Consider the following 14,970-nt stretch of genomic DNA (forward strand, 5'->3'; position numbering starts at 1 on the left):
TAAATATTCCATAGCGAAACTGGAGGCCGCTCACTTATTACCTCATACATGCCCATCATGAGATGGGTATATATGCTGTGCACATGCGAGAAGACATTCATGCATATGATCTTCAGTAACATTTTCACATTTAGCGAAACAAAACATCATAGCTGATCGGCCACGTGGGTTCTGTAAAGTGTTGTCGGCTGCAATACAGCTAGTGAAAACCCTTCACGACCTTACGGCATAGATAGACAAGGACTAGTTGGTACAAAATTCATATATATTGAAAAGGCATTTTGGCGTGAATGACGAAAAATCGGTTTGGGTTTTCTTTGTTGATAAGGTTCTTTCTAGCCTCATGGAGCGAACATTGGTGCGCGGGAGGTGTGCGCGGGATCTGTGCATCGCATCTATGTGCTGATATATCACTCGCAAATAGTGGACGTGTGAGGAGGGAGATAAAGAATGAAAACGATTGATGGTGATAGGTAATGAATAAAAGTTAGACATCGATAGATTTAATGGATAATGTTAATAACTAATAATGACGAATAATATTGCGCGCGGCTCGAGTCCAAGCCCCTTTTCTTTAACTACAAATCACTTGTAATGACCAATATGTCAAACTACTTATAACAACCGCAACTGATTGGAAATGAGTAAAAATGCTTAGCGATGAGTGGTAGTGACAACACTGACTCATCATGACATTTAATAAGTACGAACCTGGAATCTAACCTGGAATGCGCACAAAGAACACATATGTTCGAAAGTTTCATCTGGTCTAGGTATACTTTCGCGCTTTTTACATATTTTTCCAGTAAGGGTAAAGATGTTGCTCTACAATCAATGCGTTAGCACAAACTCATATTCATTACTGCAGCTTGGTTTAAAGAAAAACAGGGGTAACCAATCTTCTTAGGATACATTTACTGCAGAAAAACGTTGTCCGGTGTATAGTGAATGTGCAACATTTTTTCGCCACAAGACTTTGTATTTATAAAGTACAATATCCTTCCGATCTTTGCATTATAATTTTACAGGTTCATGTTATGCTATGAATACCGACCTCGGGACTTTGACAGCGAGAGTCGATACTCAAAACCCACGCTGCCCTTCTTGTCCTGGCTTAGAGAGTTATTGTTGTAACGTAGGCTTCAGTCTGTCTCATGAAGCTACGTCCCGTTGGCTCGGCTATCGTTAGGGCTAGCTGCAGTGTCGCTCACGTGGCGGTGCTCGAGCGCAGAGCTTATTAATCTCGAAGAGGAGATTTAGCTAAGAACGCTACAACAACACTGAAATTCTTAAGCACCTAAAAACTGTCCATTTGCCGTAGAAAACGTGGCGTTGGGATTAAGTTGACCAACCCTTTCCGTGGCGCCGATCGGCTGTGGGCGGAAAGAAGCAATGACGGCTAAGTAAAAGCGGCGGAGAGGATGGTCAAGTTGCGCGGGTGGGCTGTCAGAGATGCGACACTAGGCTGCCAGTCAAGCTTGTCGTCCGGAGATAGACAGAAACACGGAAACTCCTTTAGCTGGTTCTTTCACTCCACGGCAGTGAAGAAGGTTTTCCTTCCTCCCTACAAGACAAGCGAAAAGCAAATGTGCAACGAACTATCGGCAGAATAAGTCCAAATTACTATCATTATTCCTTTTTGGCACTGCATCTTTTTAACATTGTTCCTTTTACACGTGTCGTGGCACGGTGTTCCATTGACGATTCTCGTTTTAGAAGCTCGTACGGTTGAGTTTAAAACCGATAAGTATATCACTGAGTTGAACAGTCAGTGCGCACAGCATGGCATTGCGCGCCTGTATTTTCTGGTCGTTATAGATGATAACTACTCCAACAGCACAGAGAAGGTGAATCTAGCGGAGGTTTTCAGGCTAGCAAATTACAGTACGGTGAGTGGCATAGGAAAATATAAAGCGGAGAGGATTAATAAAGTTGTATGCTACGAATGTATCATATTACTAGCCGGCAGAAAACGAGGTACAGGCAAAAATCAGACAATACAGACTACACGAGGAGTGTAATGTAATGTAGTGTCAGAGAAGAATACTATACGGGCTTGAAGAGTTACGAGGATACTTGCGTCATTAATATACAGCAAACGTCATAAAAGAATGCGTCTTTCTCGAATTACAGAATGCTTTGTAAAGTGCTAAAATGGTTAGAGGCAAGCGAATTGAAGGGAAGCTGGTCAGATCAGCATGGAGGTGTGTGTGTGTGTGTGTGTGTGTGTGTGTGTGTGTGTGTGTGTGTGTGTGTGTGTGTGTGTGTGTGTGTGTGTGTGTGTGTGTGTGTGTGTGTGTGTGTGTGTGTGTGTGTGTGTGTGTGTGTGTGTGTGTGTGTGTGTGTGTGTGTGTGTGTGTGTGTGTGTGTGTGTGTGTGTGTGTGTGTGTGTGTGTGTGTGTGTGTGTGTGTGTGTGTGTGTGTGTGTGTGTGTGTGTGTGTGTGTGTGTGTGTGTGTGTGTGTGTGTGTGTGTGTGTGTGTGTGTGTGTGTGCGCGTGCGTGCGTGCGTGCGTGCGTGCGTGCGTGCGTGCGTGCGTGCGTGCGTGCGTGCGTGAGTATATGATAAATATGGTTACACGCGCAAACTAATAGTCGTTCAATACAGCCTTCCAAGAACGAGCAGTCATTACGATGTGAATTCTGGATATTTACAGCCCTGCTTCGTCCAGGCAAGTAAAGAGGATCCGAAACTTTCTCAATGACCAGCCATGTATAATAGCGAACAAAGTCACAGGCACATAGCAGCGACCTTTTCCACATAACCGAGTCTCCTCGCACAAACGTACGAAACTACACACCTTCCTGTGTAGTCCCGCAAATCGAAGCTGCAGAGATGATAGCCCCAGGATCTCACAGCGATAAAACAACGGAGCCCTTTTCGGAAAACGCAGGGCGCGCAAGCATGGATGCACTTTGCGTGTCCATATTTTCGATCCTTTCGTGACCTTATTGTCCACAACGACCTATAACGGTCACAAGCATCCATACAGACCTTGCTTATCGTTTTGCAAAGCACGAGCATGCAATATGCAATACGCGGCAGGCACTGCCAAAGTGCAGTTCCAGCCACGCAATCGTGGATCATATCTCTAGTAAGGTGCGGTGCACACCAATATTGCTTTCCCGAAAGAGCGTGATATGTATGGGAAGGGGTGCTGCAGTTCATCGAGAGCCCATCGGGATACTTTTAGGAGCTTATGACAGCGATGTTTGGAGGGAATGCCACACGGCAGCACGGAGACCGTAGGTGCATCTACCTGAGCTTTACTTACATGGCTCTAGGAACTGCAAGAATGGGGCGCAGCATTGACCCTTGAATGGTACTCGCCTCGGGTGCAGTGCGCGGAGCAAAGGATTTCGGGCCTTTTGAGCACCGCCCGATGAAGACTTTATTGCGGACAGCAGTAATCGTTGCCTCAGCTCTTCACCGTAACGGCCTCACAGTGATTATCTTGGAAAAGAAGAGAACCACTCAGCAGAAGCGTGCTAAGGCTACATCAAAGCGTCTTTATGTTCCCTAAAAGTAAACTGTAACGCTAGCTTTTTGCTTTAAACATTCTGCTATGCACTGCAAGGACCGTAATATGCTTAAGGCGAAAGCCTTTCTAGGCTGGTGGTTCGTCGGCGTCGGGTGGTGCGTGACCGCCGGACGCGTCATCAGGAAATGTCCGCCGTATGAAGACAGATTAAAAACAAGTTAAAGAAGAAAAAATGATTGATAGTAGTAGTTAGTGATTATTAAAGGTTATAATAAAAATTTGTAGAGGATATAATGCCTAATAATGACTACTAATGACTTGCAATGCACCCTATATATAACGACGAAGTGTAACGACATTTGATTATAAGTGACTAAATATCCTTAGTAATGAGAATTACTGATTAAATTCGCATATTAATTATTTTCAATGACTACTAATAACTTGTAATGACCGACATGCAGAGATAATTGATTATAAATCACTATAAATGCTTAGTGATGGAGAGTAAACACTTAATTACCTAATAATGACCTTAAATGACTACCAATGACTTGCAATGACCAATATGTCCTAACGGCAAATTGTAACGACTACAACTGGTTAGAAATTACTGAAAATGCTCAGTAAAAAGTAGCAGCGACTACAATGACTACTGATGGCTTATAATGACTAATGACTAGTAGGGACCAATATGTCTAACAATGACAATTGGTTAAAAATCACTGATATACTTATTAATGAGTAGCGATGACTAAAATGACTACTAAGGACTTGTAATGACTACTAAAGTGTATTAATGACCAGTATGTCTAACGACGACTCTTGGAGACTAAAATTGTTTAAAAATGACAAAAAATGCATAGTATACACTAAAATTACTAATAATAGCCTGTAATTAGCAATATGTCTAACAACAACATGTACCGCCCAAAATTGAATAGAAATGATTAAAGTGCTTAGTACTGAGTAATAATGACTAAAATGACTACTAATGAATACTACTATTACTACTACTACTAGGTTTCCGCCTTTCTCCTCCTAAGAGACCGTGTAATTTTCTTAATCTTGATGTTAATTTTAAGCTGATGTAATCTACCACCACTTTCACATTTAATAGCCTTGGCAATCTGCGCAAGGCGTACGCAGTTTAGGATATATATATATATACATATGTGTGTGTGTGTGTGGGGGGGGGGGGGGGGTGCGTGCGTGCGTGCGTGCGTGCGTGCGTATGTGCATGTGTCGTCCCAAGGCAGCTCAGGCTACGACTACGAGAGCTACCGTGGCCTAATGATCCGAAAATTTCGACCACCTGATGTTATTTAACGTGCACTGACATCGCAGAGCTCACGGGCGCCTTGCTTTTCGCCTACATTGAAAAGCGGCCGCTGCTGCCAGGATGAGATCCCGTATCTTTGGACACCGTAGCCGAACGCCCTAGCCAAATGCGTGGAGGAATAATAAAATTCGCGAAGGGATTCTGGACAAGCGCATTTTTTTAACGAGAAATCGCTTAAAAACACTATTTCAATACGAAAGCACTACTTCGCGAGATATAGCCTGGTCACAATTCTGTTCGTCGCATAATTGTCAGGTGCGGCGAACTTAGGCTTCATAATCCTTGAATTTCGAGTTAGACATGCTGCCCATAGGCCACGCAAACACGTTCGCACGGCGTGGTTAAAGCCGGCCTTTCTATCTGAGTCGCTCCTGGCAGCATGACCAGCAACAACACGGTCCTGCTCATGAGCGGGGCTCTGGCAAGTGATGGCGTGAAGACCGGACATCAGTTGCACAAACCATTTATGACAAAAAACTATTCCGAACTAGTGCGTTCACACGCTATACTATGTTTAATCTAGATCTTTTTTTTTTTTTCAAATATCGTAAGAAGATTGCACCATAGCAGTCGCCTTCACAATCTTATTTACGATGTTTGTACTTTTCTGCATTACAATGTGAATAGTCACCTCAGTGGTTGTCAATGGCAGTCTTAGTACTCGGTGCTAGCGTCAGAAATACTTTAAAACGAAGACCTTTCTGCTCATAATAATACTAGATGATTTTCAGTACTATGTTCGTAACAATGTATTAGAATATTTCCTAGCTTCCTCACAATGGACTTCGAAAAACTTACCTCACCAACTTTTTATGCCAGTCTTTATTCGGCGCGAGCGCAGGACAAGCTTTAAAAGTACTCATTTGAGAAGCATGCGAAGTCTAGAGCATTTATGCCCGAATGTCTCATAAGAGTACTTCACTGTTCATAACTGTTGTCTCACAGAAAACAGTGACGTCCAAGAAAACTTTACTTCGGAGCATTTTGATACTTTGATTATTCAACGGTATTTATTAGTGCAAATCCTTCTCGCCGGCGACTAAGGCTGATGGAATCTTGGAAATTTCGTGTCCAAATGCGATTTTCTTTAAGTGCTCTGTTCGGTATAATCATAAAGCTCGAAAGTACCTCGTAAAAACGGTAAGACACGTGGTTACATTAATGTTTGGCAATGCAAGATTAGAAGCTGTTGACGCCATTACATCGGTGTTTTTGTTTGCAGGCCCTTACCAGCCTCTCTGCAAACTTCACTTCGAATCATCCATAGTTGATTTTTAGGAGCGTCCCTGAAGGAAGCCAGGGGTGTTGACATGGACTCAATAAAAAAAAAAAAAAAAAAAAAAAAAAAAAAAAAAAAAAACGACAGCCGAGGTTGAACTCCACCTAAATCGATTAAGACGTACAAAAGCGTCGTTTGGCATGGTTTTACTTGCCGGTTAAATATTGAGAGAACAGCACTGAGTTTGGAAAAGTGTGCCTTCCCCGGGATGAAAATTTGTTTTCGGGAAATGAAAGGCGCATTGTCTTTCTCACTTCTCGATGAAAACCTTCACTTATAATTAACGCCATACAATTGCAGGCGCCCGAATCATAGGTTCGAATCTCTATCGCACACTGGCCTTAAACCATAGACTAAGTAGATGGATGGTAAATAGGAAGCGAGATGGCATGCACCACTTTGAACACTGCACAAATAACGGTTGCATCGCAAATCTCACACGAAAGAGAAGAAATCTGGCGTCACCTGAGGATCGGTCAGTGATGCCGTGTACGCAAATGGGGCGTCAGAGATGATAGGTGAGATAGGCTTTGCCACTGACTTATCCGTTGTACGTGCCGTCGTCCCACTCGGCCCTGACTATCGCACCAGTGCTTCGAGACCTATAGCTGCCACCTACAGCCAATGCGAGCAATTCCGGTCTAGTGACGTCCTACCGCCGGCCAATCATCGAAATTCATCGCAGGTGTCGGACGCCGTTTTTCTTTGGCAAGAATTCTAATGTTATAGCACTATGAATAAACGTGTAAAATATCGCCACGCCAGTCACTTTCTTTCTGGAAGGGAGGGGGGGGGGGTAGGGGGGGAGGCATTCGCGCGCGTAATGTAACTGAATAAGGAAGCTCAATATCGCTTGCATGATAACTCTACATCTGCTCTCAAGAACTTCTTGCGCGTTAACAGAGCCCTTTTTGATATGCCCTTCAAGCTCTACAATAAACAGCGTACGAAGACAAAGCTACATCTCTCGGAAATTCCAACTTGGAGCAGCGGGAAGCACTAGTGCTCAGCATTGACAATGGAAGGGCAGGCAACTCTGGTGGACCGAGTCTGAAGGGCGGCAACAGCTGCAGGAGCCCTCTACTGAGTGCCTTTCCCATCGGCCTTCTCCAACTCCAGAGCAAATAGGAGCAATAACGATTTTTATTTATTTATTCTAGGTAAGTTTACTGCGTTCGCTGTACACAACACGACCGAGAGGACAAACTATCGCATCCGCATCGGAGGGCCGCAGTTCCCCCAGTGCTCAGCCTACCTTGGTGGCAGCCGGTGTATACCGCACCGCGAAGATAATCAAATAGGCTGGTCAGTAGCCCGCGGATAATTCCATTAGCGTCGCCTACTACAAAGCAAATGGCGCCACTACAAACGATGCCCAACATGAATGTTGACCCTTCCACGAGGAAAACAACTGCAGCTTCTCTTTCTCCGGTGTACCTTTGTCGTGCTCTCTTTTTTTGCCTTGATGCTTTCAGTGCAGCGCCGTTCGCAAGAACGAGATGGAACGAGATGGAACGCCCACGCGTTCTGCGAGAAAACAGAAAACGGGCTCGCAACGAAACCATCGGAGAGACAGAGAGGAGAGTGTGTGTATGTGAGTGAGTGAGTGAGTGAGTGAGTGAGTGAGTGAGTGAGTGAGTGAGTGAGTGAGTGAGTGAGTGAGTGAGTGAGTGAGTGAGTGCGTGCGTGCGTGCGTGCGTGCGTGCGTGCGTGCGTGCGTGCGTGCGTGCGTGCGTGCGTGCGTGTGTGTGTGTGTGTGTGTGTGTGTGTGTGTGTGTGTGTGTGTGTGTGTGTGTGTGTGTGTGTGTGTGTGTGTGTGTGTGTGTGTGTGTGTGTGTGTGTGTGTGTGTGTGTGTGTGTGTGTGTGTGTGTGTGTGTGTGTGTGTGTGTGTGTAAGAGAGAAAGAGAGAGAGAGAGTTAGCCGCTACAAAGCAACGTATATGCGGTAGATGTGAGGACTATGTAGCGCAGCAGCGTACCTTACAATTAAATGGCGCTTAATTACTTCTCTCGAAGAACGCGGGTGGGATCACTGCTCGCATCACCGCCATCACCATCGTCAGCGGAGCTCTACTTCTGCTGTAGGAACATTTAATTGAAGACTATCGCACCCGTCGACCAGGTTAAGAAGTTTGCAGGGGTAAGGTGGATGCAGCTACCACAGGACCGGTTTAGTTGGAGGAGCATGGGAGAGGCATTCGTCTTGCAGTGGGTTAGTCCGGCTTATGACGATGACGAGGATGATTATTATTATTGCGGCAACTTGTGAGATTAGCTACTGGCTTCGCGGCATCATAGCGCACTATAGTAAGCATTGTGCTCACTATCACTGTTCCACATTCTCATGTGATTTTCATTTCATTTCCGTCTTCCACTTCAGGACAGAAAACTAGACAAGGGTCTCGTAAACCGATCTTTTCTTTCGTCATCCCGTTTCCGTTTCAGTGTTTCACGTGACGTCTTAGTAGACTGTTTACAACGTTAAATCGATATTTGCTCGGAGAGGCGAGGCATATCGCCCCAATGAAAAACCGAATGGCATCTCTACCGACCACGGTTTGAAAATACACACCTCACATCGTGATGTCGACACCTGACGTCTATCAAACGACTGTTATAACCTCTGAACGTATGTCACCTAGCGGTTGTATACGTCGTGAGGTTTCTCCAGGGAAATGGAGATCCGGGAGATGAGGGGATCAGCTGCCATTGTGACCGTTCCTCTTGGGCGAGGAAGCGTTCTTTATTATCTAATTTTTATTGTTACACCCTGCGGTTTTATCAGCCTGGCGTCGTGTCAAAGTCATATAAGGAATCAATGTTTAAAAATGCCCTATACGCTTAGTTGTCATTCAAGAAATCCAAGACTTTCGTTGATGTTGTGAGAAAAAACAGCGCTATTTGTCACGGCCAATTAGGGAGACTGTGATAAAAGCGCGGCGTTCCCAAAATAGCTTCCTTGTTCAGAAGAAAAAATTCACCCTTGAAAGTCGAGTTGAAAGAAGATTGCCGGCGGTGCTGCTTGCAAAAGCATGCAGATTTCAAATGACTTGGGATTTGAAAGAACAAGACAAGGTCGGCGCGCAAGGAAGCTGCCACAATACGGAATGAATACGCGAGACGGTAGGCTAGTCACGCAGTCTTCTTTCTGCTGTTCTCCACTTCTGGAAATGGCGCCGTCGGTCCCACTGCTTTTTTTTTTTTTTTACTCTCTCTCGCTCTCTTTTCTTCACTGGCTCGTTCTTTTTCTGCTTTTGTCTCTAGTTATTCCTTTAGTACTTTTTTCTAGCCGCGCAATTTATTATTTTTATTGCTGTGCTTACTCCTTACTTTATTTCCATTTCTGCTTGAGAGGATTTTAACCCCATTTTGGTTGTGCAGTGGCAGTGGTTAGGGCGCTCGACTTGTGTTCCCAAGGATGTGGGATCGAATCCCGGCCGCGGCCGCCGCTTTTCAATGGAGGCTAAAAGCAAGGCGTCCGTGTGCTGTACGATGTCAGTGCACGTTAGGGAACCCCAGTTAGGGAAAATTTCCGGAGCCCTCCAACACGGCGCCTCTCATATCTTGAGTCACTTTGAGACGATAAACCCCATAAACCAAACCAAACCATTGAGAATTTTAGCAGGGCAGAGACGTATTAACGTAGACGTGTACTGATTTACCGGGCTCTTCTTACGCAGGCACAGTGGCCGCGATTGCCCCCACCCCTAATTATGCGCATTCGTAGGAGGCGTCAGGTAAACCGGTACACGTCTACGCTAGTACTTCTACGCGCTGGTAAATACGTCTATTATTTCCTTCATTTGCAGACGGAGTGCGGCATGGCTAGTCAGCAAACAAAAAGAGGGCCTTCGTTAGTGAAAAACTGTCTGGTGTTTCTAACGCATTGAACAAGATAACCCTGTCCGCATTTCAGCGCAGTTGTTTTCGCGGAAAACTGCGACGCACACTTGCGACGTCTTGATCTGTCGAGCGCGCCAAACCTCTACTCGTAATTTCCTGTCGCTACGCATGAAAGACGACGACATCCTGATAGTAGACTTGCGACGCATCGGCCAAGGTAAGTTAATGATGTCCGGTGGTGTTACGCGACAGACCAGCCGTACAGCTCGTCCGTCATCACCTAAAAACGCTTCCCGGGTGAGCAAATTTCATCGCGTAGCGCCACTCTTTTCCCTGGCACGAAAGCCCGTAAAACACGTGCGACGAACGAAGCTAACGGCATCCCGCCCAAGCGGCGCACGCGCGTGCGAGAAGCCGCAATCCGAGACGTTCGCAGTTGAAACCAGATAGTCGCTAGACACTCGACCCAGTCGACGCGGCGCCGATAGCGCTGCGGCGGCGGCTCCAAACAGGTATTCGGCTCGTGCGCACTCACTTTCTCAGTTGGTCCGCATCGTTGGTCACCAGTCGCCCGCGGGACAGCCCTGCTGTTGCAAGTTTCCCTCGCGCGCAGCTTCTGGGCCCACAACTACAACATCGCGGCATTTTCAACCTGCGCCATGCGTTCGCTACCCTGCACGCTTCGGTCGTTGTTGGTGGTGATGGCGGCGTTGGCCGCGAGCGGTTGTCACGCGCAATACGTCACCGCAGACCCGCCGGTGTTGAGGGCCATCGCTGTTCTCACGTCGGGGACCATCAGGGGGACCGTCCAGTTCATCAAGGAGGTAAAACCGCGCTTGCGCGCTGTGTGTGTGCTGCTATGACGACTGAATGCGGTTAGGTCGTTGATTTGAGACTTCGGGGTCTAAAATGCAGTGCTCGGAATAACGAAGACAGGTCGTGTAACGCGTTAAGTGGACAGCCGTGTTACCTCCTGCAACGGTGTAGTGGACACCAAGTGAATAGAAGAGTCGTCGACAGGGACGGATACGCTGTAACAGTGATGAAATGAGGTTAGGAGGTTTGATGCTCGGGGAGCTTCTAATGACGCGAGTCCAGGCTAGTGGAGGAGAAGCTCATGATCTGCAGTGAAGATGCTGTCTTGTAAACGACCGTGTTAGCGGCATGGTATAACTACAGGCTCATGAAACCACCGGCCATCAACCAGTTATTTGATCTGCGGAATGTGTCACGTATACGCTAGTGTCAAACCGACAGAAGACATGAGAGTTTTTCTATCGTTTAATTGCCCCTATGCTGATAAGGCCGCAGGTCCTCGTCAGTTATTTCAGAGGCTGATCTCCCCACCCTTTCTGCACCGACCGTGCTCTCTCCCTTCTGCGAGAAATTTTCTACGAGAACATGATGAACATTCATATTTTATGGGCTCGCAAAGACTCGCAGATGGGACGTCTCGCGTCAAGAGCCGCTTTTAGAGACACCCTTCTTACCTACCTTGTACAGCTGATAACTGCGCTTTTTCAGATTCGCAGGTTTTACAATGAGCAACTTCGTTATTTCCAGGTTTTGTTTAACCTCACAACTATGTTTTGCGTAATTGCAGCTAGTTTTGTTTACTGATGGGGGGGGGGGGGGGGGGGGGCGCCTCAAGCGCTCCGAAGGTAAATTAGAGGCGGGCACCATCTTCACCAAGTTACTAGCTCTTACAGCGGTACACATGGGACACTGCGCTGGCCTAAGAAGCATAGACGGCTACTATTCTTTGTCTACTCCCCAAAACCGCAAAGGACAAAAAGAGGTCTCTATACGGAACCCATATAATGGGAAGGTAACTCAGGAAACTCCTGCTAATATTTCTGTGGTACAATCGGACCGATAGTGACATAAAGCATGCATCCGCAAGGAAAAAAGATTTCGTTCAGTGATAGGGCCAGTCACCAGAATAAGCTTTTTTTTTTTTTTCCTGTCTTAAGCGCTACGTAAATTAACTTGCTTGTGTATGGCGTTTATTGTGAAGGTACCTTGCGCCCCTTTTTGATAGGGAGTCTAAAAGAGGCCAGGTGTAGGACTCAGCACCGCGAACATACTTTGAATCTGGGCCCTATGTGCGTCATCGATATCTTCATATATTGGGCAAGCACATTCAACGCCACCTATCGAGGCCACTTTCAATGCGAAAGTTATGCATGTGGCTGCAGTGATAGTGTAGGTGGAGGAGACACGGTAGCGTTCTTCAATTCACCGTGTACCTGTTCCCATAAAGGGAGGATATCTTGACTAACGCGAAATTTCTATTCATGTGTACGGGGCCGTAAATTGCGATAGCTTGCTTTCTACGGGCCCTTTACAATGAGCTTATGCCTAACAACTGTCCAGATACCGCCAACTATGCAGAATGCTGTTCACAAAATTAGGGAGGCGCTCATGCCTCTCCTCAAGAGCAGATTCGATAGCACATTTCGCATCGCTTTAAATATCTTCACTAACCTGAAGCAGGTCAAGCCCACTGTCGTTCAAAGGCCGCATCCAGTGGTACTGAATTGCTCGTGTCTTTGGCCCATAAAAGGCTATACCATATCCATACAAACATTATGACTTCACTGCTCTACGAACATGGGCCGCCTTTTCGGCTTCTGGAAATAATAATAATTATCATTATTATCATTTCCACTCGTGAGGAGGTTGGTCATAAGGAAAGGCACGGTAATTCTCTCCCTTCCGGCACTCAGATGGAACACGCCATGAAGGGAGGGATGAAAAGGTGAATAGTGGGAGAAAGAAATAAGCGCAGACAGGCGCACTCTGCTCCTTTATAGCATGTATAAATCCGCATAATTACAACCAATGTATATACGTTTTTGTGTGAGTACAAAACGTTCTTCATATGAACGCTGGTACTCTTTTATCGCAAGCTGGAAATGCGCACCCCGGTCTGGTAAACAACCCGGCCTTTTTTTTTTTGTTTGTTTTTATATGACATCGCATTATCTCCCCTTCGTGTCCACTTTGTCTCACTTAGAAAGCATCGTTCTTTTTTTTTTTTTTCCTTTGTGAATAAAGCGAGCCTGTTCAGCACCTCGGTTTCATTTTGAACCTGATCAACACGTTAAGCTACGGTTTCAATTTAGCTTCATGCCGTCCCCACTAAACTTCGCATTACTCACTTCTCGTTACTCCCCAGGCGCTCTAATACGGCGCACCGTGAAATGAGGGCTCGGCGAATTAGCACGCTTTCTCGTTCCAGCACTCTGCGCTCTAATGAAAAAGCGGCAGTCTCGAAGTAAAAAAGGCAATTTGCACACAATGCGTTTCTTAAATATATCATGAACCCTATCGGAACCTAGCTCGTATGGTTATGGCTGAAATTTTGTGCGCGTACCTAAGCGATTCTCCCCTGGCGTAGTTATATGCCCCGGTTAGTCGACGTTAAGATACTGTGCCGCTTATTGCATATTCACCTTGACAGCAATCGCCCAGAGAGCACAACAAAAGGGAAAGCGCCACCTAACAGATTACAGCGACCTCCATCGTCTGAGAATAGATGCAAAGGGAAATCGGTTTAACGATCATGATGCGACGGGCGCTTTCGCTTTGGAGGCTCAATGTAAAAAAGCCTTTCTCACAAAAGAGCGTGCTTTTTTTCCCTCGAAAGATAGATTTTTAGGAACGCCATCAAAGGCAGAAAACCACCGTTCGCGATCATTATTGAGTCCGCGTTAAGATCGAGACTTTAAATGCACATAAGCGTGCCATTGAAAGGAAGCAGGAAGACAAAAATGCTGTTGTTAAGCGGCGAGGTTAAATGGCTACTCGGGAACGTGTCAAAATACAACGCAAGTGATGAGCGGAAGCATGCCGGCTGCATACTGATTAAAATAGAACGCCGTAGCCACCTTCTTAACCAAGGTGTTTACGTGTGGTATACAGGAACCGACTATTGTTTGCAGGCGCGGCTCCGGCGCCGCACATTTTCCCCTATCAGGATTTTAACACGCAAAAGCTAGAATCGTTTCTTAACCTCCTGTGCAAGCTTTATCCCTATTTGCTGCACACGTTACCACGAACAAAACTGCTGAGTGTATCAGAGAGGGCAATTGTAAATGTCTACAATTCTATCTCGGCTGTTGCTTTAACGTAGCGACGTAGTGAAAAGATGGGACAGAAATCTACGGCTCGACCGCCCGCACATGCATACACAACAGGGTGGCCTTGAAGAAACGACCTTGCCGATACGCACCGTTCACCCAAGCGACGCGCCCGTTGTGCGCATCCATACATTTTGGCTCGCGCTCCGGACGAGGCGGCAACAAGTGCGAGCGGGCAGAATGTTGGCGTAGTCAGGTCATCAATACGACCCGGCGGCCTTCTCTGTAACGCTCTCGGTATACGTGTTGTAGACTAGGCTCTTCCTTGTGGATGTCATGAAAGCCGCTTCTATATAGACACAGTTTATTTCTTTCTTTCTTTTTCAAAGCCTGGGGAGATGAAAGAAAAAGCTGCTGGACAGCAGCTTGACAACCTCTCGCCTCGCATATTCGTTGTTGTTGTGGCTGTAGGAAGAAGGAAAAGAAAATATACGGGCCTGCTACTGGCTCTGTAGCTGAGCCACCTCCGCTGCCTCGTGCGAATAGAAGAGAAAATGGAAAAGAAAGGAAAAAAAAGAGGGTGAGAAAGACGCGCGCCGCAACAGCCGTCGTCCACCACTGAAGCAGTGGCGGGTGCCGGCCTACAATAGATAAAAGTTCTGTGGCAGACAAGCCGCCCCCCCCCCCCCCCCCCCCGCATTCACGCAGACAGCAGCAGAGCGCACAAAAGATATAACAGCGAGATATAGAAGTGAACAAAAAGACCGTATTCTGCAAGTTTTTTTAGGTATTCAATATATTGTAGACATAAGCCACTGCTATGTTATTTCGGAATACATTTAGGAGCAATAATACCATTTTATTCTCGTGACAATCCTTTTCTTTTTTTTGCTCTGTGCTTTCGTAATCGTTTCCATTTCTATCCATTTTTGGCTTGTTAT

The 14,970-nt window shown here is 46.1% G+C and overlaps 1 protein-coding gene and 1 long non-coding RNA gene across 2 annotated transcripts in view; one reads left to right on the top strand and one right to left on the bottom strand.

The window, feature by feature from the left end:
• LOC146208390 (uncharacterized) overlaps window positions 1-14,970 on the bottom strand; it is a 244,889-nt gene that overhangs the window by 55,936 nt on the left and 173,983 nt on the right. The window lies entirely within an intron of this gene.
• LOC146208391 (superoxide dismutase [Cu-Zn]-like) overlaps window positions 10,389-14,970 on the top strand; it is a 28,486-nt gene continuing 23,904 nt past the window's right edge. The window contains exon 1 of the mRNA XM_084593084.1: window positions 10,389-10,768. Within this exon, the coding sequence (XP_084449210.1) occupies window positions 10,604-10,768 (165 nt within the window). The 5' untranslated portion in view covers window positions 10,389-10,603. The remainder of the gene's footprint in view (window positions 10,769-14,970) is intronic.

This window comes from Amblyomma maculatum, chromosome 1, assembly GCF_055883805.1.
Source record: "Amblyomma maculatum isolate TAMU_Amacu chromosome 1, ASM5588380v1, whole genome shotgun sequence".
Taxonomy (NCBI): Eukaryota; Metazoa; Arthropoda; class Arachnida; order Ixodida; family Ixodidae; genus Amblyomma; species Amblyomma maculatum.